The 25,400-nt window shown below is 33.0% G+C and overlaps 1 protein-coding gene across 4 annotated transcripts in view; it reads left to right on the top strand.

Annotated features, from left to right (window-relative positions):
- LOC118201808 (annexin A7-like) overlaps positions 1–18,744 on the top strand; it is a 156,402-nt gene extending 137,658 nt beyond the window's left edge. For all 4 annotated transcript variants that reach the window (XM_085825620.1, XM_085825612.1, XM_085825628.1 and 1 more), the window contains 5 exons: positions 3,656–3,804; positions 7,684–7,861; positions 9,030–9,142; positions 15,362–15,519; positions 18,636–18,744. In XM_085825620.1, coding sequence (XP_085681746.1) covers positions 3,656–3,804; positions 7,684–7,861; positions 9,030–9,142; positions 15,362–15,484 — 563 coding nt within the window. In that variant the 3' untranslated portion in view covers positions 15,485–15,519; positions 18,636–18,744. The remainder of the gene's footprint in view (positions 1–3,655; positions 3,805–7,683; positions 7,862–9,029; positions 9,143–15,361; positions 15,520–18,635) is intronic.
- Positions 18,745–25,400: the final 6,656 nt, after the last annotated feature.

Here is a 25,400-nt window from a genome sequence, read left to right as displayed (position 1 = left end):
TCATTGGAAAAAAACAAATATAACTGATGTTCATTTTTCATCAAACGAATTACGTAAATTATTTAATTTTGATCTTCGTATATTAGTCCCCATGTTTGCTGCGAAAACAATTAAATTTTTAAGCAAAATGTGTTATAATACTACAACTAAAAAACTTTTAGGGAGGTGTGTGTGTGATTATGGCAAAGCCTCGAGGGCTATCTGCCTAAGGGGAGGGATGCCTTTGTGGAGGACTTTCTAAGGGAAACTGGCTCGTATACACGTTACACATGGGGAAAACCTCGAAAACGCCCATGCAGCCAGCCCGTTCGCAGGATTCGAACCTCGGACCGAACTACCAGTGTTCAGCGACTTTACCGCTCGCCCGCTGGTGAGCCGCTCTTAGGGAGGATATTTGCCCTGATGCGAGCGCTAAGATTGATGTATGAATGCAGATAAGTATTTTGAAGATGAAGAATAGTTTTCTTTTAAATACATTTATAAAATTCAGTTACAGCATAATGTAACGTCGACAATTTTTGTATTTGTACAAACAATACATGTGTAGATATATATGACTTATTTTTTAAGCAATGCACTTAGACATCGGTAAATACAATACAGCAGATCGAATTGGCGACCAGCGAGTAAATTTCAATTATGTATTTTTTGCAAAAATTTCTACATTTTACTTATTTGAAGTCAGAGTTTACATTATTTTCATTACCATTAAAGAGGAACATTAACAACGCGCCAGGAAATATATATAATGAACAAATTGATTTACACTGTGATATAGATCTTCCTCAAATATTTGAAGTTACAGATTTTAATTTTTATTCCTACTTTTCAAAAATAAATAAGTTCAGCTACGAGTTTTCACGATAAGAATAATCGCTTTGTTTGAGAATATATTTATATATGAACAGAGTTTTAGCACAGACGAAGAAAAGGACCCTATTGGTTTAAATGGGTTATTTTCTTATTAATTTTGTTTAAATACATAATGAGTATCAGCAGTCCGTGATAAAGAAGATTTCTAGTAATTTTTCTCCAAGACTACAAACTTTATCAGAACCGATACACATATCAAACTGTATTAAGAAATGAAAGAAATTTATAATTATTTACATGCCAATATACTGTTGCGTGCCTACGGGTTTGTAATGATTTGAATACACATAAAACCGATTACAGCTTGATAAAATTTATTTTAACAAAAGAAACATTTTATACTTCTAGAAATTCTCACAAAAGTACTCGTACAGCTCTTCTCAGTATGACAGAGTAGAATCAGTCGTTACCTCTTTAAACCACTAAGAACGTTTAACAGAATGCAATTTAAAGCGCACGTAAAGTGCAAAACACGCAGGGAGATTTAAATCTAAAATAAAATTGGAATTGATGCTCTCTTCGGTTATAATAATATATAAGTTATATATATAAGTTTTTCTCCCGCCTCTGAGAAATCTCTATAGTTACTTCTCATTCTCGAAAATACTGGAAGGCATATACGGTTAAAGTTACGTATAAGGGCCGGATACAGTTACAATTACATACAAGAATCATAACAGTTATACAGGGAGAATGTCGCCGACTGGTCTCCACGTTTGGCCTTTTTGGCGATTTTTCATTAAATTTGGCGACATCCCTCAAATTAGCGAGATACCCATTTACCTCATAATACACTTTCCCCTGTATCCTTATTTTTCCGGCGGAGCTTTGTTTTTCATATTATATTATACAAAAGATACTACAGTTTTCACATATAATTTCACTAAAATTATTTACATGTGTACAAAATTCGTAACAATATGTATTTTTATATATGTGCGTCGAAGAAAAATTTAATAAATAAGAGAAAATATGTTGTTATTTTTTATTCTCAAGTTTTGTTCCATTGGTAAATTTTCTCTGAAAACTCAGAAAATTTTGAAATTTGTCTAATTTTGTTTTAAATTAAAGTAAGTTATTTAATGATTAATTAAACATGTAAGAAATAATGAAAAGGAATGCGATTTTAAGTGTTTAATATTAGCTGTGAATATGTTTGAATTAAAAATTGCAGCCTACAAAAATGTCTTGCATGAACCAAACTCTCCATTTCAGATAGAAAATAAATATAAATATATTTTTTTCTTATGCGATATTATTATTCTTTACATACTATATACATTATTTATATATGGTCTGTCAGCTGTTTTCAGATTTTTCATGCGGCCCGCGTGCTACTTGAGTCAGACTATTGCATTATAGTATTATAAGGCATTTCGTCTTAATATTTTTTTAATAATAATATTTTTTCTCTAATTTAATTTATTATAAGAACAGATAGGAGTCGGAACTTACAGTAATACTGCTGTATATACGCCATGAAACGAGATCAATACCTCTCTTTTATATAAAGTGTTATTTCTGTTCTTATGCTATTTCACAGCTAAAGAACTCTTCCTTCTAATACTACTCTGTGCACCATGATAAGAAAAGTAGAATATAGTTTGAGTTGGTGGTCTAATATTGCATATTCTCGACACTGGAACAACGGAGATGGAGCCGTAACTCAAATCGGACAGCCGTAGCGTCGTTATGAGTCACACCGAAGATCAAAATTTCTTACAAACTCCAGAAGTGTTAAAATTTTTAATAATATATATAATAGCGTTATACTAACGAATACTGTAATAGAAGGACAAACCGTCAATGCGTAGAATTAGTTTCATCTTTAGGACATATTGTGCGGCCAGTATTGCGATGAAAGCTATAAATTTTAGAATTTTCTTTTCAGTTGTTAGGACAATACTTTGAAGTGTATAGTGTAACCAGTGGTTGATTTATTTACTCGAAAAAGCTTGTTCTACCGTCTGCTATACTTCTCGGACTTAAGAGTTGATCTCGGATCTGATTCATTTACTATCTTTTCCTGGAATCCTTCAAGCAACATACCGCTCCATTTGAACCAACAGCAGAACAGTAAGGGCGGTGCCTGAAATTTCAAAGTTCCCCAAAATATTACGAGTAAGTGATTTTTTTCATCATAATTCCAAAGTGATTCTCTCACTTTGTAACTTAACTCCTCTTCTTCCAATAATGCATTTAATATAAAATCAGATGGATGAGAATCTGGCAGAAAGTTTCATGTGTAACGAATGAGAAAGCCGTTCTTTCATACGGAATTTTATGCTCATAACCCATTACTTATTACTGGAGGATTAATACTTCTACATCGTCGGCAGAGGGCTGTACATGATACTGGTGATTATATAAAATGTTGAAGAGTAGCAGAAGTTTAGCAGAAGAAACCTTTTTATATCAATTAAAATCCTTACTTTGCAGTCTCTAACACATATAACGTACTAAATATGGGTTTAAACACACACATATATATTATGAATAAGGTTTCGATCAAGAGTAAGCTGTTGGTAATAATTTTGAGGTAATAATTTTACAAATTCCTTTTTTACAGCGCAGAGACTGGTACCTCTAATCGCCACGATATTGTAAGGCATATTATATTTTCATTTTTACAATTATAATTGCTTTACCTAGTAATTTCATTGAATCTATTTTAAAACTTGAAGCTTAAGTTAAATGACACGTATGCCTTTTTTTAAGGTATTTGCAGCATATGAAACCGAAAAGTAATGTATTCGTTAAAAATTATTTTTTTTTCTTTCAGAGTATGGCAAAGACCTTGAAGAATGGGTATGCGGTGACACTAGCGGCTATTTTAAGAATTTGCTACGAGCGCTTATAACTGCAGAACGAGACGAAAGTGTAGATATAGACTTTGAAGAAGCTGAAAGGGATGCTCAAAGACTTTATGACGTAAGCACTTACGTTCGATAACAAGCACTTCATTAATCTGATGCATGTAGCTTTTCTTTAAGTTTGATCACTTTATAAGGTTTAATGTCTTTCACCTTTCACTTTTCGACGTAAAGCGACTTATATGTGAGTCTAAAATTAAGTACTGAACCCTGAGAAGGGTGTAAAAGGTCCTTTTATTTCAAACTGAGATAGATGAACAGAAGACACATCTGGTGCTTACAAATTTGCCAGGATTTATGTTTTGGATGTTCTATACTTCGACTGGAGTGTTATTCATTAGAGTTTGGATTGACGTTTAGGTTTATATATGGTACAATAATTTTATTCTTTAGTAAAAGTCGATTGCATACATTAGAACACATGATACTTTTATAAATGAAGCAGTCCTACTCTTTTAAATACCTAAATGACTCAGTGACTGAGAAAAATTCTACACATAACGTATTCCACATATATAATATATTTTATTGCTGCACTCTTATATGCAATCCCGTTAATTTATTCCGCCTATATAATATATTTTATTGCTGTATTCTTATATGCAATCCCGTTCATTTATTCCGCCTATATAAATTATCCGAAAAGAAGTTAGCGATGAACCAATAGCGTAATAATGAAATAAGTTTTATCTGCCTATTTTGAAAAATAACATAAGGGAAAATATTATTCTAATTAGGATTTGAGAAATATCATCTTAATCTTTTATTTAAACTATGTGCACTATAAGTTATGATATATAATAAAATGTAGTTTTATGCGTTTGTGTTTATGCTTGTCATTTATAAGGTTATTATTTAAACTAACCAGTTATTTATAATTTCCTACTTTACTATAACCTATCCTTTGCATTTCCTCAGAAATGTAAATGAATTAGAGAGTATTTAAGCTGAAGATTTTGGATTGTAAAACATAGCGTATTTCTGTCTCTCGAGGATAGTTGATAGTTGATAGTTGACGGGGGACGTGTGCACCATCCCTTTACCGTAATGGTTAATTGGCATATGCAACACGTCCACCTCTATCTTGAGCCAGATGGACCACACAGGCGCCTCGCACCATACACCGAAACCCAGCGACCAGGCCATCCAGGTGGCAGTCCAAAAGACCAAAGAAGCCCCCAGAAGCATGTTCACACCAACCGCCCGGGCCTAGTATTTATTGAGTCAAAGTTCAACAAATACATGGCCAGACAAGGGCTCAAAAAATAAAATAAATAGATAAATAAAGGGTACATTTGAAGTTTTGACAAAGCATAAGATTACAAAGGTGCAAGTGCCAGTTTTGAATAAATACTAGAATCACATAGACATAATTAGAACAAAACACATACAGATAGCGATAACAATAGAAAACCAAAGGAGTAAACACCATTACAAAACTACTACTGCTACATACTACAATACTACAAAACTACTACTAGAATACTTACAAACAGTACTACAAACTGATACAATGCTAAATATTACAAAACTGCTACTGCTGCTACATACTAGGCTGATAATAATGCTGATAGTATGATATCGATGATGTAATGATCTTAATACTGATGGTAAGTTCAATACAATAGTTAGTGTACAAAGCAAGGATACAATACATAAATACATTATGCAACTATATAAATACCAATGCAAGGTAAAGAGGATACATTATACAACTATATATACACGCATACACACATATATACATACATACACATATACAGATATATACTAATACAAGGTAAAACGATACTAATGATTCTGTACGAGATGCAAGACAAGATAGATAATTCAATATAAGATCAATAAGCCATATTGTTCAATACAATAGTTAATGCAAAGTTAATAAAACACTATTTATATTACTATACCAACTGTATATTTCCTATATTAGTGCAATTTTATACGACGCATATCTATACGATGCTCACAATTTAATATATATTACACAGTACTGTATTGCAGGGAACTTATAATTCAATTTTATACAAGATGATACATATCTATACTATGCTCACAATTTAATGTATATATTATATAATACATTATACAGTACAATATGATTTACAACTAATACGTAAGATAATGGATGCTATATCATTCAATTACAAAAGTTAATGCAAAATTAATGATACATTATTTATATTACGATACCAACTACACATTTCCTGTATTGCAGGGGACTTATAGTGCAGTTTTATTATGTATACGATGCTCACAACATTGCAATTTCATATAAGATGATACACATCCATACATAGCTCACAATTTAATATATATATTATACAATACGGTTATACGATATAATATAATGTACTGCAAATACGTAAGATATGTGATACAATAGGTAAATTAACATGCTTACAGGGTTAGCATACAAGACGCAACAATAGGTACAATACAATACTAAGAGTAAATAAATAGAGTATGTGACAGTATATAGACAAATGCAATGTAGAAAAATACATATTGTCAAGTAATTGGTAATAATTATATGCAATATGCAATACAAGACATATGATACAGTATAAAATCGATAAGCTACGTCTATGATACTATTTATAATTTAATGGAATATTTAAAGCAAAAAGAGACCAAAATACTACTTTAACTTTCATACAGTATTTTAACACAATTGCTAGTTCAGTAAAATAATTAATACAATATTTAATTCAATACGTATCTCAGGGTATAAAAAGAAGTGCAATATATATATTCTTAATAGTATGATGCCTATAAGGCAATGTTCTTAATAACTAAAGCGAATTAAATGCAATACTTTGTATACAATACACAAAAGCAACACTTCAGTACAATACTGAGGATAAAAAGACATATTTTGCAACAGTATATATATACAAATGCAATGTATAAAAATACCTATGATCAATTCAATATTATTAATTCTGTGCAATATGCGATACAATGCAACAATATAGTTATACCAATATAATGTATAAAAAATACTTATGATCAATTCAATATTAATAATTCTGTGCAATATGCAAAACACGACATATCGAGGATACGCAACTTAGTTTTTCCAGCTCTGAAAAGATTATAATTATTCAGCTAACCGTCATAGTTGAACATCAGTTAAATTGTCATGCAAGGCCAACTTAGATTTATCATTTTAATCTTTTCTTTAAACTTCGTGCTCTACAAGTCAAGATATATAATAATATGTGTTTTACATATTCATATTTATGCTTATGATTTATAAGATTATTGTTTAAATTAACCAGTTATTTATAATTTCAGCGTTTGCCATAGTTTATCCTTTCCGTTTCCTCACCAGTAATGTAAATATGTTGCAGAGTATTTAAGCTGAGGTTTTTGGATTGTAAGACAGAGCGTATGTCTGCCTCTCGAGGCCACGTTACTCAGTTTGCCAGCTCTGATATTCGTTATAACTGATGTCAGTTAAACTATTACGCAAGTGAGAAGTTCTCAGCCAACTTAGATTTAAATTGAATTGTATAGTCTTTGACTACTTACTTAACAGTAACTCACGACATGACCACGAGTGGTGGTTGATGTTGTCAAGTATAAGAAGTACGTTTATAAGTTCTGTTATGATAAAAGGTTATTTTAAAACTTTTACAAGACTTTGTAGCTAGTTTCAGGCACAACGATAATTTGCTCTACGTCTGTTAAGAGTTTAATTCCAACTTCCAGTTTTTAATGTGCTATAAAACCATCAATTCATGTAAATTCTAATCCTCCCCTCCCCATGTTAGTAAAGAGGTTGTAATAAGGAAAGGAATTTAAAAGTTCCTTAAATTACTTATTTTTCGAAATTGAAAAAGATATGAAAAAATGCTTACAAAGAGTTTTAAAATTTATTTATCACTAATATTATTTACTTCTGACTTGAATTTATTTTCCTTGTGTGTAGGGTGGCGTCGGCAAGAGGGGTGTGGATGGAGAAATCTTCACGAAAATTCTATGCACCCGTAGTCCAGCTCAGCTAGAAACTACATTCGGAGATTATGAAAAGATAGCAGGACATACGCTGACGGCTGCTATCAGATCTGAATTCACCGGAGATTCGGAAAACACGCTACTTTCTATAGGTTTTGAGTTTGGGCTTTTACTTATATATCCATATTTATGTAGACTTTGTGCTGAATATGTAGTTAGTAATTATGCTATAAGTCAAGAAATATACATGCTTTTGAGGAATTTTAGTTGTTTGCCTATACATTCAATGCACGCTTATGTAACTTTTAGTCATTACAATTTCGGATATCAAATGATGCTTTTTGCTTCATTCAAACTTTGAATTCAAAGAATATTTTCTTACTTTGTATTATTTGAAGAATTAATTGTGGAATTCAGCCCGGTGTAAGTAACACAGGAACATATTAATCATATGTTGATTTTAGATTCAAAATTCTTATAAAATACTAATATGACTTCGTTTTTCATTAACTGTTATTATTACTACGTACCTCGCCTTTAGACACTATACGGAAGGAGAGAGAGACCCTTCGAAGGACTTAAGGAAAACTTTACGCATAGAGAAAACCACGAAAACGCCCATGGAGCTAACCCGTTCATGAAGGTTCGAACTACGAGTGTTCAACGGCTTTTATCGCTCAGCTGCTAGTGGGCTTTTATTTGAATTAACAAAGAAGAAATGTATGTATGTATACATGTATATATGGATGTATGTGTACATATATGCATGTGGTGTGTATGTATGTGTATGCATACACGCACACATATACGCACATACATACATGCATACATACATACGTTTCTGAATCTGGTCCGGATAACAGAAGAGTACCTCAAAGAGGATACTATCACATATAATAAAATTAAAAAAATTATCTGTCATCGTGAGCAGGCACATTTTTATCATCTTATCACAAGAGGTTAAAAGTGTAAAAGAACAAAGAAGATATGTCTTGCAAACGATCTGAATGCTACAAAATGTATCTTTAATTCAGTGGTCAAATTACATGAGAACCAAATGCACGATCTAAAAATAGCTGAAGGGCTGGAATATATATGTATAATATTTCAGCCCTTCAGCTATTTTTTCAATGTGAATAATGTTCGATCATCAGTTGTAATGTCGTTGAGGATTAACACAAGGCAAAAGAAAAAAAAATGTTAAATATTTAATATTATAAGTTAATATTTAATATTTTAAAATATGATTTAAATGTGCATTGTTTGAACGTATGCGGAGAATATAAATTCTGATTTATTTAATGTGCTTTTTTCTTTTAGTTTATTGCATCAAAAATAGGAATCGTTATTTTGCGAAACAGTTGAAAGAATGTTTAAAAGGCTTGGGAACAGATGATTCAGCACTTGTCCGAATTCTTGTTTCTCGGTCAGAAGTAAGTATAAAGCAAGTACATTTTAAAAATTAAAATAAGACTAAATTACTTAATATAGAATGGTGAGTAAATTAAAGAACACGTGAATACTTATCCCTGTTTTAATTTTAAAAACAAAATTCCACTGAAACATAAAACATTAAAAATATTTCTGAAAAAAAGATATAAATAATTAATTTAATTTATTCACGCTTAATCATAATTCTACATTAGAATTCAAAAACGATAGAAACATTTTAATAAGACATAGGTTGATGCAATGCAAAAGAAAAGTATATCACAGGATTGTGCGTATGACTCAATCGGTGAGGCAAAGGTTGGTTGCTTTATGTTATTATGGCAAAGCCTCGAGGGCTATCTGCCTGAGGAAAGGGATGTCTTTGTGAAGGGCTTTCTAAGGGAAACTGGCTGGTATATACGTTACACATAGGAAAAACCACGAAAACGCCCATACAGCTCCCCTCCACCCGTTCAGAGGATTCGAACAACGAACCGAACTACCAATGTTCAGCGATTTTACCGCTCGGTCGTTGGTAGCCCCGGTGCGGCAAAGGAGAATTTCCCACCAAGCAAGTTATCACATATAGCGGCGCTGTAAAATCTCTTTCTATAGACTGTAAAAATTAACGAGTGATCTGTCGTAATTTACACCGAGAAGGAAATTTGCAAATACCAGAATGCGGTATACATCTGTATTTTATTTCAAGTGCAACTAAAGAAAGCTTACAAGTAATTGCAATCAAACTCCGCTATAGCGAACCCATCTTATAACGAACGTTTTGGTCCTGTTCGGTTTCCTATATACTTATTGCTATTTTATACGCCTATAGCAAACTTTCAGATGTATGATTTAGCGGCCGAGCGGACACACTTTTTACGGCCTATTCAATTATACACATTTTTACAACCTAAGTAACCTGAGTTTACCATCTAAGTAAAACTGGTGAACGATGCCTCGTTATTTTTATTTAAACCGTTTTCTTGTAAAGATAAGTGCAACACTGGACAACCAATGATACTTTAATAAGCATTTTGAAACCCGAAGCTCATTTTGCCACATTTCATAGAGCATTCAATTGCATAAGATATGGAATGTGATCATCATGCTTTTATTTATGCGATGTAATTACTAAATTATATTATAAGCACGGAATAAAAGCTGTTTGTTAAATCTCAATGTATCGGTAGTCTGGAAATCTAAAAAGAGGTAACATTAAGTTAAATTTCATATCCATTTTCCTGTTTTACTGGACAAATGATGTATCTCACAGGTCTCATTTTAGCATTCTGCTTCTTTCTTATTGTTTCAATTCTTTAAATGGTTCATTCGGTTTCATTTATTTTAGGGGTTTCCAAATTGAGCCCTGGGGCCACCTTGGCCTTGCTTCACGGAGAGACAAGACCGTATTTTTCATTAATTATACTTTCATTAATATTTTTCATTAATTTTTATTCTACATCTTAAAATAATAGTTCCTTAAATTTTTTCAGTATATATTCACAATTCTTCATTTAATTTCAATTTAAACTATATTTTTAGCATTTTTACTTCGCCTTTTAATCTAAAATAATTTTTGTTCTCAATTTCGTTTTTTAAAGCGCCATTTTATTCTGTTACTTACTTCTTTCAATTTGCAATAATTCTATGTTGTTGCGTCAGATTTGTACTCGATTATTCTCATATATTTTTGCTGCTGTTAACTTCTTGTCGAAAATATTGCTGTATTTATCTTCTCAGCAATGGCATCGGTTGGCCATTCTGTTTTCCGTTCGCGACCATTAGTATGAATTTCATAACCGGGTGGAGAATATCGCAAAGTCTTATACATCCAAATCAGAAAAAAGTCATGATCTCGACGAATCAGATTTGTAGTCGATTATTCTCATACATTTTTTGCGTCTGTTACTTCCTGTCTAAAATATTGCTATATTTAGCTTCTCCGCATTGCCATCTGCTGGTGCTTTTTTTTTTCCCCGTTCGCCATTATCTGTATCAAACTCATAAACGGGCGGAGAAGGTCATACAATAAAAAAAGTCATGATGTCGACAAAATATTGTAATAAATCGACTGGTCGATATTTCCCAAAATGAAACGATTTTCACTAAACAAGCAAATCGAGGGTAACGATAGTTCAAGTTTGAACGACAAAACATTGAAAGTTGGTGTACTAGAAATTAAGCGAAAATATCATAACTATTAGGAAAGTTGCTTTGATTTTGTTTTACTTCGGTAGAAATAAATAACGATGAAAGACAACGATGGCAGATGTGTTGTCTTACAGTAAACTTAAAATTATTTGCACTTAAAATTTATGCTTCCAAGTAAGCTAAAGTAACATCTCGAGAACATTCACCCTAACCTGGTCGACAAATCTCGCTATTGTTTCATCAGGAAGTTGCAAGATTTATAAAACCATAGCAGAATGTTCACTAAACAAGTGTCAGTTCCGAATAACGTTTAGTTTAGCGTCTTTCAAAGTAGCTCATTGAGTGACGAAGTGCAAAAACCGAACACTATCGGAAAAGAGGTTATTCTACCGGTTAACATTATGGTGGGAAAAGATGCAGGAAAAACTCATTTCTAAAGTACTTATCCAACAAGATTATAAGGAATTCATTATATAGCTCAGGATCTCATTGATTAGTTCATAGCGAAAATGAAAGGAAATGAATTTGCTCTGCAACGAGATGAGGCTACTACTGACAGTAATAAAGATGCAAATCTTATACGTTATATACGCTTTCTCGGTGGTAATATTATTGTTGAAGATGTTCTGTTCTGTAAGAGCATTATCGGAAGTGCAAAGGCTCAAGATTGATTGATTCGAAATGTTTGAAAATTAATAATGGAAAATGATTTAGATTGGTAAAAGTGCATCGGTGTATGTACTTATTATGCTCTATCACTATACTGTCGCTTTGAAGGACTGAAGGCACTTATTTGCAGTATAACACAGCAGGCTGGGTGGATCGATTGCATCTTTTATAGAGAAGCACTGGCATCGAAGCCGCTTAGTCGAAGTAGTAGAATGGGTCATAGACGTCATAGACCACATGAAAACTAGCCAGCTGAAAGCAAGTTTTTTTCAAAAAGCTATGCAAGAGTATGAATGCTGAACACACGGATCTGTTATGCTATTGCAGTTCACGATGGCTCTCACGTGGCAACTACCTGTCTCGCGCGTTTGAACTGCGTCCAAAAATATGCACTTTTCTGCAAGAGGAAGATCATGTGATCACTAAGTATTTTGCCGAACCAACTGAAACTATCATATTAGGAGGACATTTTTGACAAACTACATAATTTTAATCTATTTCTATACTGCAATGTGTACACATCTTGAAACTTGTAGAAAAGATTTCAGCGATTAGGAAAAAGCTGCAGTTGCGAATAAAAAAAACTGAATGACAGTGGTGTTCAAAAATTGTTTTCCACATTGTACTAATATACAAAGTCTAGTAAAGTCGTTGTTCTACAGGAACTGCTGTTCCCTTTCATGGAACATTAAATAAATTTGAGTAATAAAGCTCACTGACTGGTTTGCAAAATACTTTGGGAAGGTAATCCAGAGAAATTTATGTTGAATCCAAGATCCTTTTCATGCCCAAACTCCGAAGGACTTTACTTCCTAAAACGAAGGTAATTTAATAAGACTCCAATCAAAACTGAGTATCCAGTTTAAGTTCTAAACTACTAAGGATCCTCATTCCCTTTGCTGCATCGTATCTGTGCGAAGCTGGATTTTCAGCTGTAGCTTTAATAAAGACCAAATACCGTTCGAAAATCAGTGTGGAGCAAGAAATGAGAATAGCTGTATCAATCCCTTCTTCCGCGGTTTGAAAAATTGTGGAGGATCGACTTTCTAATTTGCCACTGAAGGTTTCTTTTATTTGTATTTGATTTACATGTTTTCTTCTGAATTAAAATTATTATACTTTTTCACTAAAACGTTATTTTCATTTCTGTGCCCCATTATAGTAGAAATACTTCAATCGGGGCGCCATGAAAAATAATGAAACTGTAATGCGCCTCCCACCAAAAAAGTTTGGGATCTCCTGATTTATTTAATATTTAGGATGCTGCTATGGAAAATGAGTTCGAATACCTGAATCTCAAAACTAGATCTTACTAGACTTTTGTAAAGGAATACCAGTAAAAGATCTCTATATAGAGATTATTCTGTTGGAAAAATACGAATGGATAAGAATGCTGATCCCGAGAAGAAACCTAGAATTCTAAGAAGAAAAAGGAGACTAAAATGCTAGTCATAGGAAGAAAACTAAGCCGAATAAAATTGCAAATCTAGAACAAGGAAGTAAAAAGCCTCGTAATGAGAGCTCAACTTACATCTCATAATCCTCGACTTTCTGTAGGTAATTCACGAACATTAGCCTTTCGTTTACTTTGTGCACTAGTACTATTATCTGATAATGTCAGTAATTAACTTTGTTCATTTATTTATTTATTTATTTAAATTTTTATTTATTTATTTATTTATTTTGTGTGCTCCTGTTAGAATTGCAAGACGAGAAGGCCTTATTTTTTGCTTTATATTTATTAAATATCATTGTACATCAGTAATTTACGCTTTCTTCTTCACTATTTCACAATGCATTATCGGCTGACATTATATTTGTTCCCTCTTTCTCCCCTTATCATTGATAAGAAGTTGCAGTGGAATGTAACATATCAACTCGAATTATACACTATCTGAATATTGATAAAAAAAACACTTCTTGTTGTACGTGCTTAAAATTTGAAAGATTTTTTTCCAGCTGTGCCTTTGATTGATGATAATGATGTAAGGAATAAAACTGTTTAAGATCTTATTGTTCAGAATTAAGGAAAATAAATTCTTTTTTTATTATTTTAATGCTCATTACTAAAACATTAATGTAGGTATCAGTTCTGAAGGTTTACGAAGACGATTTTTAACCTGAATAGTAGGATTTACCGCAATAAAAAATATTATTGTTGTGGTATAAATGAATAGCTATGCACGAACCTGGAAGGAAAGTAAATCCCAAAATATACGCAGAATGTTCACGGAATTTCAAGAAAATTATACAGGTTATTCAGAAGAAGGAGGCTATAGATTTTATTTTTTCAAATGTGAAAATCAGGCATTCATTTTTAACTTAAGTTTTCAAATAAAGTACTAAATTCTGTGAGAACATAATTATTAATTGCTGAAATGAACAATTTTCACTTTGTAGCTGCTCTCTAAATTTGTTCTCAAAAAATAAATAAATAAATCTTTGTTAAATATCTTCTGCTAAATTTGTCCGAAAATATATGGTTTGGCTTGGTTTAGTTTATTATTGCAAAGTATTCTACAGCTATCTGCCTGAGGGGAGTGATGCCTTCGTGGAGAACTTTCTAAGTTGATCTGGCTCGTATATACGTTACACATGGAAAAAACCAGAAAAAAACCATGCATCCAAACCCGTTTGCTTGGAAATTTTTCCGTAAACTCAGGTCGAAGCTACCAGTGCTCAACGATTTTACCACTCGCCCGCTCATCTGCGCTCGGAAATATGTGCAATATTTTGTTTCTAAAACTATAAAGCAAATTTAATATTTTATTCACTGAAATTTCGAATGCTCGCCGACTAATATTATATAAATAATAATATATATATATTAAATACTATATTAAATAAACGACTATATAATATATAAATTAAAATATTAATTTGAGGATTAATTTTCTCTCCTTTTTTAATTAAACATCTAATGAATTTCCTAAATTAACATCACTAAAATTTTCCGAAATTCTGTTTGAAAAACGTAAAATTACAAAATGGATAAAAAAATTATTCAAAAAGACTAAGGCATACTTTTTACAGTCCTTTCTTGCAAATTGTGAATTATTTAAAATTAAAAAATAATATATAATTTTTAAATTTAAAATAATACTTTGTAAATTCATATCTTAAATAGTACTAATAGTTTAATAGTAAAAAGTAATAAAAGGGTCTTTAGAAGATTATTTTTTAGGGGAAGGCCCAGGGAGTTATGGTAAAGAATTTAAGTTTTAATTTACAATGATAAAATTACAGGGTTTTTTTTTTAAATAATTTATTAAAGAATCTTTTCATTATACTACGTAGAAAATGCTACATTTTTATAATCTTACTATCTACCAATCTTATCAATGCTTTTTATAGACTAAAAGAATTTTAATTCTTGGTGAAATGTGTTATTTACTTCTCAGATTGACCTTGAGGATATTAAAGAGGCTTACATTCAAATGTACCAGAAAGATCTAGCTGTGGATGTTGCTGAAGATACCAGTGGAGATTACAGAAAAGCACTTCTCAGAATATTACAGCCATAAAAAGCAAAGATTCTTCTTTAGGCTCATATTAGCAGGTATTGTATTTGCATCTGCATTTAATGAAATGTTACTCTCAAAGTAAAGTTGGAAATGAAAATGAAATCCTGAGTATCTGAGCAGGAGCTTTATTACTGTAATAAATTTATAACAGTGGACAAATTTCAAATTTTCGAATGGTAAAAATAAAGTTTTTCACCGCAAATTGATCAGCGCACTGGAAAACCATAAATGGCATTGGAACGAAACATGTATGATGAAAACTGCCAAGGTAGAACATTCGCAAAAAAGAACATGGTACAGATAGAGGGAAAAAGCTTTTATTGGAATTTCAAATTTTCAACGTGCTCACATTCGCAGATGATAACGCATTGTGTGCGGGAGATTGTTGACAACAATGACGAACGTAACATAGCAGGCGAAATCTTTATAATTTTACGTTTTATGGCATCTTCATATTCTAACGAATCTCGGGGATATGATGCGCACACCTTAGATTTCAGATAACCCCAGAAACAGAAACTCATCCGGGTGAGGTCGGGAGATCTCGGTGGCCACGTAATGTTAAGGAAGGTGATTTTGTCTCCAAAGTACTATTGCAGCAGTGACTTAACATGTGTGGCAAGGTGTGGAGGAGCACTATCTTCCATCCATACAAAGTCATGAATAACATTTCACTGCTGCAATTCTGGGATTACGTAATACTGCAACACTGTTGTATACTTCACTCTTGTGATGGAGCACATTTTCTTACTTGTGAAAAATGACCTCTTCAAAAAAATGTGGACCGATAACGAATATGATTGCTGTGCTACACCACATACTTTAGTTTCGTGTGAAGCTCATGCCACATCATTAAGATTTTCTCCAGTGAACGCTTCTACGGTCTCTTTCTGTGAATTATGTAAAATATGTCAATGCACCTCCTCTCTGTGTTGTCATGCATGCAATTCTCTTCTTTGCAAATGTTTTACGCCGGCAATTTTCGTTATCTGTGTATCGTTTCAACGCTATTTATAGTTTTTCAATGCGTTGATCAGTTTGTGCAGGTAAAAAGTAGGTGTTGCCATTCGAAAATTTAAAAATGTTTGCCCTATAACCGTGAGAGCTCTATTGTTTTAAATCATTACAATCTCCTAGTGCTTACTTTCGAATAACAATATCTAAAACTACATTTCGATTGATTGAATGGGTAGGCCACTAGGGTTTCATATATATCGAAACTTTTTTTATGATAAATCTGTATGTGTGAGTCAACATTCAGATGCCAGTATTTTTAAACAACAGCAGAGGGAATGTGAGACATTACGCAATTGTACAGTAGCATCTCGCTTTTGCACAGCGTGTGCTTCCAGCATGCGCAGTGGACATTTTTTTCAGTATAGCAACTTTAGTCGTTTGGAAACGAATACAGATTTTAGCCAGGCAATAGTCAACTGCTGAAAAATATGTTCGCTGTGTTGACGACGAGAAATTTAATAGAAATTTCTTTCCATATGCAAAAAACAAAGTTTTGAACAGAATTCGCAGGTCGAATAACATAGGTATTTTGACACAAAATCGAACTTTTTCTGGAAAAAAAAAAAAAAAAATACCAAATATTTTCCATACTTCAATTTTACGACTCTAATTATGCCAAAGTGCCAAGTTTTGTAAAAAATCGCAAGAGTAGTTTTTAAAAAATTAGCTTTCAAAATTTTAGCTCCTCCATGTGAATTGAATTTGGTATATATTTATTGATATATCTCCTTTATTTTATTAAACTTATTTGAATCTTCCTTTCACATTTCGAAATTCAAACATTCCAAATAAAATTAGCTCATTTTTTATGATTTATTTTTTAATTTGTATTTTAAAGTAATTTTTATAAATTTTTCGAAAAGAATTCTGATTCATAACGTATAAAATTTTTATCATCTTAAAGTAGATGTATTTCTAAACATATCTGCAAAAATGTGGAGTTTTTTATTCAAAATCTCCAAAGATATACGTGAATTTACATATATGCGCATTTTGAAATTTGACATATTTGTTACTAGCGATAATAACGCCAAATGTGATTTACGCGCTTTGTTAAAATTATTTGAAACTATGAAAGATGATCTTTTTCCGCTCGTGTAAATTAAATAGAGGAAAGGCAAATAGGTTGCTATAAATTAAGAAGTTCACCAAGTGAATTATTACAAACAGCCAACACAACAAGATCGAGGGAAGCAGGATGAATACTATACTATATCACTTTAATGTGATAAGTGTTGTTTAAAAAATTACAGTGTTACCAGAGTGTCTGTAGTACTTTTATTATTAGCGAAATTCAGTTTCTTAAAGAATCTAAATAAATAAAAAACATGTGAATGTTAAAAATCTTAATTTTATATTTAAACGTGAGAATCACAGCAAGAATAACAAAAAATTTATTTATAATAAGCAAAAAATTTCTTATTGCATTTATTTACTTCATAATAACTTATATTAATGCCCCCTCATTTATAGAGAATTGCCGTCTGTTTATTTTATTTTGCTTTACTGTATAGTGTTGCGAGGCCCCAACTTGTCAGCAACAGTGATAGTGACTGCTATGAACTGTAAATTACACAAACTCGTAAGAAGGGTTTAAATCCATTTTTATTCCACTTTAGAAATAACAGCTGCGTTCACTTGACGCTCACAAACTACGCCGACCTGGCGGTTTAACAAAACAAAAATGTGAAACTAAAAATAAATGACTGGATGAATAAATAACGAGATCACTACCTACGAGGCTCTAAAATCGTAACTAACTTAACCGCGTTCTAAGATACAGCTGAGATTCAGCAAGCTTACTGATTAAGCAGTTGAAGATTCAACGAACTGCCGAAATAGGCACACAGGCCAAACGCGCGGTTCTTAAATTTGTACCTAGCAACCTTCACGCTCGTGATTCAAGAAGCACACATACAATCTCGTTTCCCTTCTATTTAAACTCAACTTACTTCTGCTAAAAATTTGAATATAGTGCGCGTTCTACTACAATTTACATACTCTCGCACTGGCAATTCTAGGGGAAAGTAAAGGCTTGACAACCTTTTTATAGCATTTATTTTTTTAGTTAAAAAATAGTGTGCCAATTATAAAATTGTTTCAACCACTAATCATTGTATTATATTTTTTCCAGCTTCATTTAACCTTCATTAAAATCATTGAAGCATGCGCAGCAGAGTTTTTTATGGAGTTGTGCACATTTTTTCATTTGTGAAATAAATAAGTATTTTAGCATAATGCAAGTTTGTTTGTTGTGTTTATTTTGTATAAGTATTACTAGTGGTATGAACACAGCTTATTTAGAAATACAGAAAGAAATCATAAATAAGTTACTGATAAACAAAACTTCCACTGTATGTTTAATTAAGTAATGTAAAGCCACATTAAGTAAGGCATAAAAATACCAGAAGGTTAAAAAAAATCGTAAGTAATTATTTTGAAAATGCGTGTATTATGTATGCATAAAACTCAGTTGAGACTCTTTTAGATTCCGAAAACAACACGAAATATTTAAATACGTTAAATTGAAATTATTTAACCTAGTTTCCTTCTTACACCAAATAGTTTTCCAAAAAATAAAATTCATTCTACTGAAAATATATGTATGCATATATGTTTGTTTGTATTGTATCCATAAGAAATAAGTTACGGTTGCAAAACTCAACATGTGCACTGTGTTAAGGCAGAAGTCATGTGGCAACCACGATGGGAGAAAACGACAACGTGGTTAGCTAGCGGCCATTATTAGTGTGCTTGATTGCGTGCTGAGAGGTGCACCTATGCGATGGCAAGAGTGTCCATCCAAACAGAAGTTAAAAGAAATAAAGCTACTATCCATTAAATCTTGGTGTTTGTGTTTCATGAGTATGTTTATTCTCGAACATAATTGTGGTCCGTGCAACCCGGTAGGAAGATTAGTGCCTATGGATTAAGTGCTGGTTAAAAAGCTTAATGGTGAAGTGTTAAATTGATAAAAAAGTGTGATATGTTACTTCGCATTCGACAAAATAATTAAAAATTAGTGTGTGTTTGGATTTACAAATTTCGGGTTCATTTGGCTTACCTCAAACGGAGGTAAGTGAATTTGTTCATATATGTTCGGTATTATTAATTAACGTTAATTATGGAAGCATTTTTAATTAAGAAAAGAATTTTAAAGTCAAATATAACGAAAGCGACATCAGATTTCGAAAAATATACTTGTGATGAATTTCAGTTAAACTTTTTGAAAATAAATGTGCAAAATTTAATAATGAGTGTTCAGAGATTTTTGATAAATTATTTGTAGTAGTAGATGAACAAGAATTTGACAAATATGTAACTGAACATCAAACTGTTCAAGACAGCATTGATACTTTGTGGGTTAAGGTTAAACGACAAATGTCAAAATTTACTGCTAAAGATGCAAGCAATGTAAAGATTGAAAATACCAGTGCACAAGGTATGAAATTACCTAAATTAAACTTGCCGTCTTTTAGTGGAAATATTCAAGAGTGGTTAAGCTTTCGGGATCTTTTCATTTCAAGCATTCATAATAATAATGTATTATCGGATTCCCAAAAGCTCTCGTATTTGAAGTTATCGCTTCATGGCGAAGCAGCTAGGATTATTCAATCAGTCACAATTTGTGACAATAACTATAAAATTGCTTGGGATTTTTTAGAAGAGAGATACTCCAATAAACGTGATCAGGTTTTCGCCCAGATAAAGCGATTCATGTCAATTTCTCCCATACAAAAGGAAAGCCCGTCTTCTATTTTAAAATTAGTAGACACAGTGAATGAAAGTGTAAGGTCTTTGGAAATATTAGACCAAAAAATTGAGGGATTCGCAGAAACATTTCTTGCATATATTTTGCTGCAAAAATTGGATGTTTCCACTCGTCTTTGGTGGGAAAGAGATTCAAAAACAAGTGAGTTACCTAAATTATCTGAGCTTATTACATTTCTAAAAAATCATGCTAGAACTTTGCAGTCGTCAAAGTCATCTAATGCGTTTAATGCGAAAAAGGGTCAACCTATTCAAAAGGTGACTGCCTTGGTGTCAAATGTTAAAGGTCAAGATTTTAAATGTATTTGTTGTAAAACTAACAATTTTCACAAGTTGTATAAATGTAGTTCTTTCTTGAAAATGACTGTAAGTGAACGTCTTGAATTTGCTAAGAACCATAAAGTATGCTTTAATTGCTTGGGTTTTAATCCGACTCATTCTGCAAAGAACTGTCGTTCAGAATTCAGCTGTTCAAAATGCATGAAAAAACACCATAGTTTACTGCATTTTCCCAATCAAGACATTTCGCATTCACCTGCTACTATAGCGAGTTGTGTGGGGAAGGAGGAAGCACTGGCTAATAATTCTGACCCCCTTTAGTAGACAGCTCGGAGCTGAACGCTGAAGCCAGATGTTTTGAAATGTTATCTAATTGCAACCAAATAAACAATTCGGAATTTATTGGTTCGTCTGTAACTGCTTCACAAGGGATTTCGAAGGAGGTATTACTATCTACTGCTATTATTTATGTTAAAGATTCTTGCGGGAATTTTATTGCTTGTCGAGCTTTACTTGACTGCGGAAGTCAGTGTTCGTGTTTCACCTATAATTTCGGTAATAGGCTTGGAATAAAAGGGAGAAAAATTAACATATCAATTTCATGTTTAAATGGAAAAGCTCTATCGGTGAAATCCAAGCTTACTGCTGTGATATCAAACAAGCGTGATTACCACCGTGCTCTCGAATTCTTTTTTGTACCTAAAATTAATGATTTGGTACCAGTGAATTATTTTAAATTTTCATTTTCACAGCTTCCGCAAAAGATCAAACTAGCGGATCCTCATTTTAACAAGCCCCAGAAAATAGATGCCTTGTTAGGTGCAGAATGCTTTTATGAACTACTGAAGGCTGATCAAATTCATCCACGCAATTCTAATTTAACTCTTCAAAATTCCGTATTTGGATACATTGCTACCGGTGTAAATGTTGGTTCAAATTCAGGCAATACGATTCAGTGCGGATTTATGAAAGTCGAAGAAGACTTAAATTCACTAATCAAGTCCTTTTGGGAAATTGAGTCTGTTACAGAATCTCTCAAAATAAAAAATAAAGAAGAAGTAGAATGTGAGGAGCATTTTAGAAAAACCCATCAGAGGGATATTGAGGGTAGATATGTAGTGACGCTACCATTAAGGCAAGATGTTCATTTGGGTGATTCTTCGCAAGAATCTCGTGCAGCCACCTAACGGTTAAATAATTTGTGGAAGAGACTAGACAAAACCCCTGACATGTCTTGGATGTATTGTGAGTTCATGAGTGAATATGAAGCGTTAGGGCATATGCAAAAAATGCAGAGTGTGACGGAAACTCCTAAATACATAATGCCTCGTCATGGTGTTTATAAGGCAGACAGCAGTACAACTAAGTTACGAGTGGTATTCGACGCATCGGCTCCTTCATCGTCTGGTTTTTCATTAAACGACTGTTTGATGAATGGAGGTGTAGTTCAAGATGACCTGTTTGCTATCTTGCTACGATTTAGAAAACACAAGGTGGCTTTGACTGCTGATATATGCAAAATATATCGGCAGATTCGTATAGATCCTGAGCAACGCAAACTTCAATGCATCCTTTGGAAACATACGTTGAATGATGCATCTAAACTATATCAATTACTTACGGTAACATATGGAACAAAATCAGCGCCTTTTTTAGCAATAAGCGCTGATTTTGTTCCATATGTTACCGTAAGTAATTGATCCTAGACATGTGTTGACATGTGTCCTAGACATGTGTTGAAGCAGTTAGCCTTAGATGAAAAGGATAAGTATCCATTGGCTTCTAAAACAACACTCAACGATTTTTATGTTGATGACATTTTGTCTGGTGCAGAAGATGTCACCTCTGCTGTAGAATTGCAGCGGAAGTTAATAGACATGCTACAATCTGCGAAAATGGAATTGCACAAGTGGTGCTCAAACGAAAAAATTCTTTTAGAACAAGTTCCATTCGAGAAACACGAGTATCGTTTTGGAGAATCTTCACAAAGCACCGTAAAGACTCTGGGTTTAAGATGGAATCCAGAACTTTTAGTTTTACTGTGTCTAGTTCGTCAAAAATCTGTACAAAACGCACGGTTTTGGCAGATATTGCTAAACTGTTTGATCCTTTAGGTTTCCTAGGGCCTGTAATCATGCGTGCTAAGATATTCCTGCAAAGGCTGTGGCTTTTACATCTAGAGTGGGATGATCCACTTCCCTTCAAAGAGCGACAAGATTGGGAGACATTTCAAAAGGCCCTACTAGAGTTGAAACAAATCAAAGTGCCCCGTTACACTCTAACAGAATCAATTAAAGAAATTGAGCTCCACTGTTTTGCTGATGCTTCAAATTTTGGATATGGTGGAGTAATTTACTTGCGCTGTGTCTCTAAAATTGGCGAAGTTAAAGTGACTTTACTTTGCAACAAATCTCGAGTATCGCCTATCAAGGTAATAACCATTCCTCGTCTGGTGTTGTGTGCAGCAGAGCTCCTTTCCAAACTTGTGTGTAAGGTAATAACATCTTTGAGTTTATATGTTGACAAAGTTATTCTGTACACAGATTCAACAATTGTGTTAGCCTGGATTGCACATCTCCTCATCTTCTAAAAGTGTTTGTGTCAAATAGAGTAGCTCGGATCCAAGAGCTAACTAAGTATTAACTAAGTGAGCAACATGTCAGAACCGCAGACGATCCCGCTGACCTAATTTCTCGCGGTCTGAGACCGGAAATTATTGCTGACAACTCTTTGTGGTTTCAATTACCAAATTTTCTGCATCAACAAGTCATTAATTATAGTGTTAATAATAAGTTTGAAAATTCAAATGAGAACTGTGTGCGCGAACTGAAACTTATTTCTAATGTAAATTTGACCGTAACTGTTTAAAATTCTCTTTTAGATTATGTTTTTAGTATTACTAATTGTTATGCTAAATTAATTAATGTTTTTGCTTATGTTTTAAGATTTATTAGAAATTGTAGATCCAAGGAAAAACAAGTAGGTAATCTGACAGTAGATGAAGTTTCGTTAAGCGAAAATAAATTACTTTCCTTAGTCCAATGTCAAAACTTTCATGAAGAATTCAACTTAAGTAACTGAAGAACTTAAGTAAGAGAAGAGAAGTATGTAAAAATAGTCGGTTAAAATTTTTATGTCCCTTTCTAGATGAATCTCAAGTTATTAGAGTAGGTGGTAGACTGCAGGAAGCTAACTTACCCTTTAACACAAAGCACCCTGCTGTCCTGCCAAAAAATCATAAACTGTCTCATTTAATTATGTTACACTACCATATTCGAAACTTTCATACTGGAGCACAAGCGCTCTTGCATAGTGTTAGACAAACATTTTGGCCGATAAGTGGGCGTAATCTTGCTAGAAAGATAGTAAGAGAATGTGTTACGTGTGCCAAAGTAAAACCAGTATTGCTGGATCAAAAGATGGGAAATTTACCGTTAGAGAGACTGAATCCATCCTTTCCCTTTAACCATACTGGTGTTGACTTTTATGGCCCTTTTGGTATAAAGTATACAACTCAAAAGAAGAGCGTAGTGCACAAGATTTATGTTGCAATTTTTGTTTGCCTCTTGACTCGTGCAGTCCACCTCGAGATCGTTTCAAATTTGTCTACAGAACCATTTATTGCTGCTTTGAGGCGATTTATTTCTAGAAGGGGTAAATGCGCAACCTTATTTAGCGATAACGCTCGAAATTTTGTGTGGGGCTAGCAATGAATTGAAGCGACTCTACAATATGTTGATTGAATTCTTAACCAAATATCTGACATCTGAAAGAATTCATTGGAAGTTTATCCCTCCCAGGGCTCCTCACTTTGGAGGTATCTGGGAGGCAGGTGTTAAGTCGTTTAAGTTTTATCTTAAGCATGCAGTTGGGAGATTGATTTTTACATTTGAGGAGTTTCTTACAATATTGAACCAGATTGAAGGAATTTTAAATTCACGTCCAATATCCCCTTTGTCAAATGACACCAATGATTTAGAAGCTCTTACACCCGCACATTTTCTAGTCGGGCGACTTTTAACATCAATAACAGAGCCTGATTTAACTGATTTTTCTGATAGTTCTTTAAAGCGCTGGCAGCGCACTACTAAAGTAACGCAATATTTGTGGAAAAATGGCAAAATGATTACATCAGTCATTTACAGCAACGATTTAAGTGGTATTTCTCTAAGGATAACGTTAGAAAGGGCACTATAGTTTTAGTAAAGGAAGACAACATGCCCACTTCGACTTAATTACTGGGTAAAATAGAAGAGGTCAATTTTGGTAAGGATAAAAAGGTTAGAGTTTGTATTGCAAAAACCAAGTCAGGTTTTTTAAAAAGACCAATAACTAAATTAGCTGTACTACCAGTAGATGTTACATAATTTCATTTATATTTCCCCGAGTTCAAAAACTTATTATATAGGTATTGTATTTTAATTTAGTTGTTGTGCATTTCATGTTCTGTGGTTAATTATGTTTATTGCTTTTGTTCATGTGTATCAATTTAAATTTTCTGATATATGATTTGGACTGTATGGTGATTTAAAACTGTTTAATTTTGGTCATTGTTAACTATGTAACAAATGCCCAACCCGGGCGGTATGTTAAAGCAGAAGTGATCTGGCAACCACGATGGGAGAAAACGACAACGTGGTTAGCTAGCGGCCATTATTAGTGTGCTTGATTGCGTGCTGAGAGGTGCACCTATGCGATGGCAAGAGTGTTCATCCAAACAGAAGTTAAAAGAAATAAAGCTACAATCCATTAAATCTTGGTGTTTGTGTTTCATGAGTATGTTTATTCTCGAACACACTGTTTAGAAGACATGTAAATCATTAAACTTTTGAACCTAGAAGAGCATTTT

This window comes from Stegodyphus dumicola, chromosome 1, assembly GCF_044657685.1.
Source record: "Stegodyphus dumicola isolate Sdum_Otavi_A_Nest chromosome 1, ASM4465768v1".
Classification (NCBI taxonomy): domain Eukaryota; kingdom Metazoa; phylum Arthropoda; class Arachnida; order Araneae; family Eresidae; genus Stegodyphus; species Stegodyphus dumicola.
The sequence above is the reverse complement of the archived record's forward strand: the minus strand, read 5'-3'. Positions and strand labels throughout refer to the sequence as shown.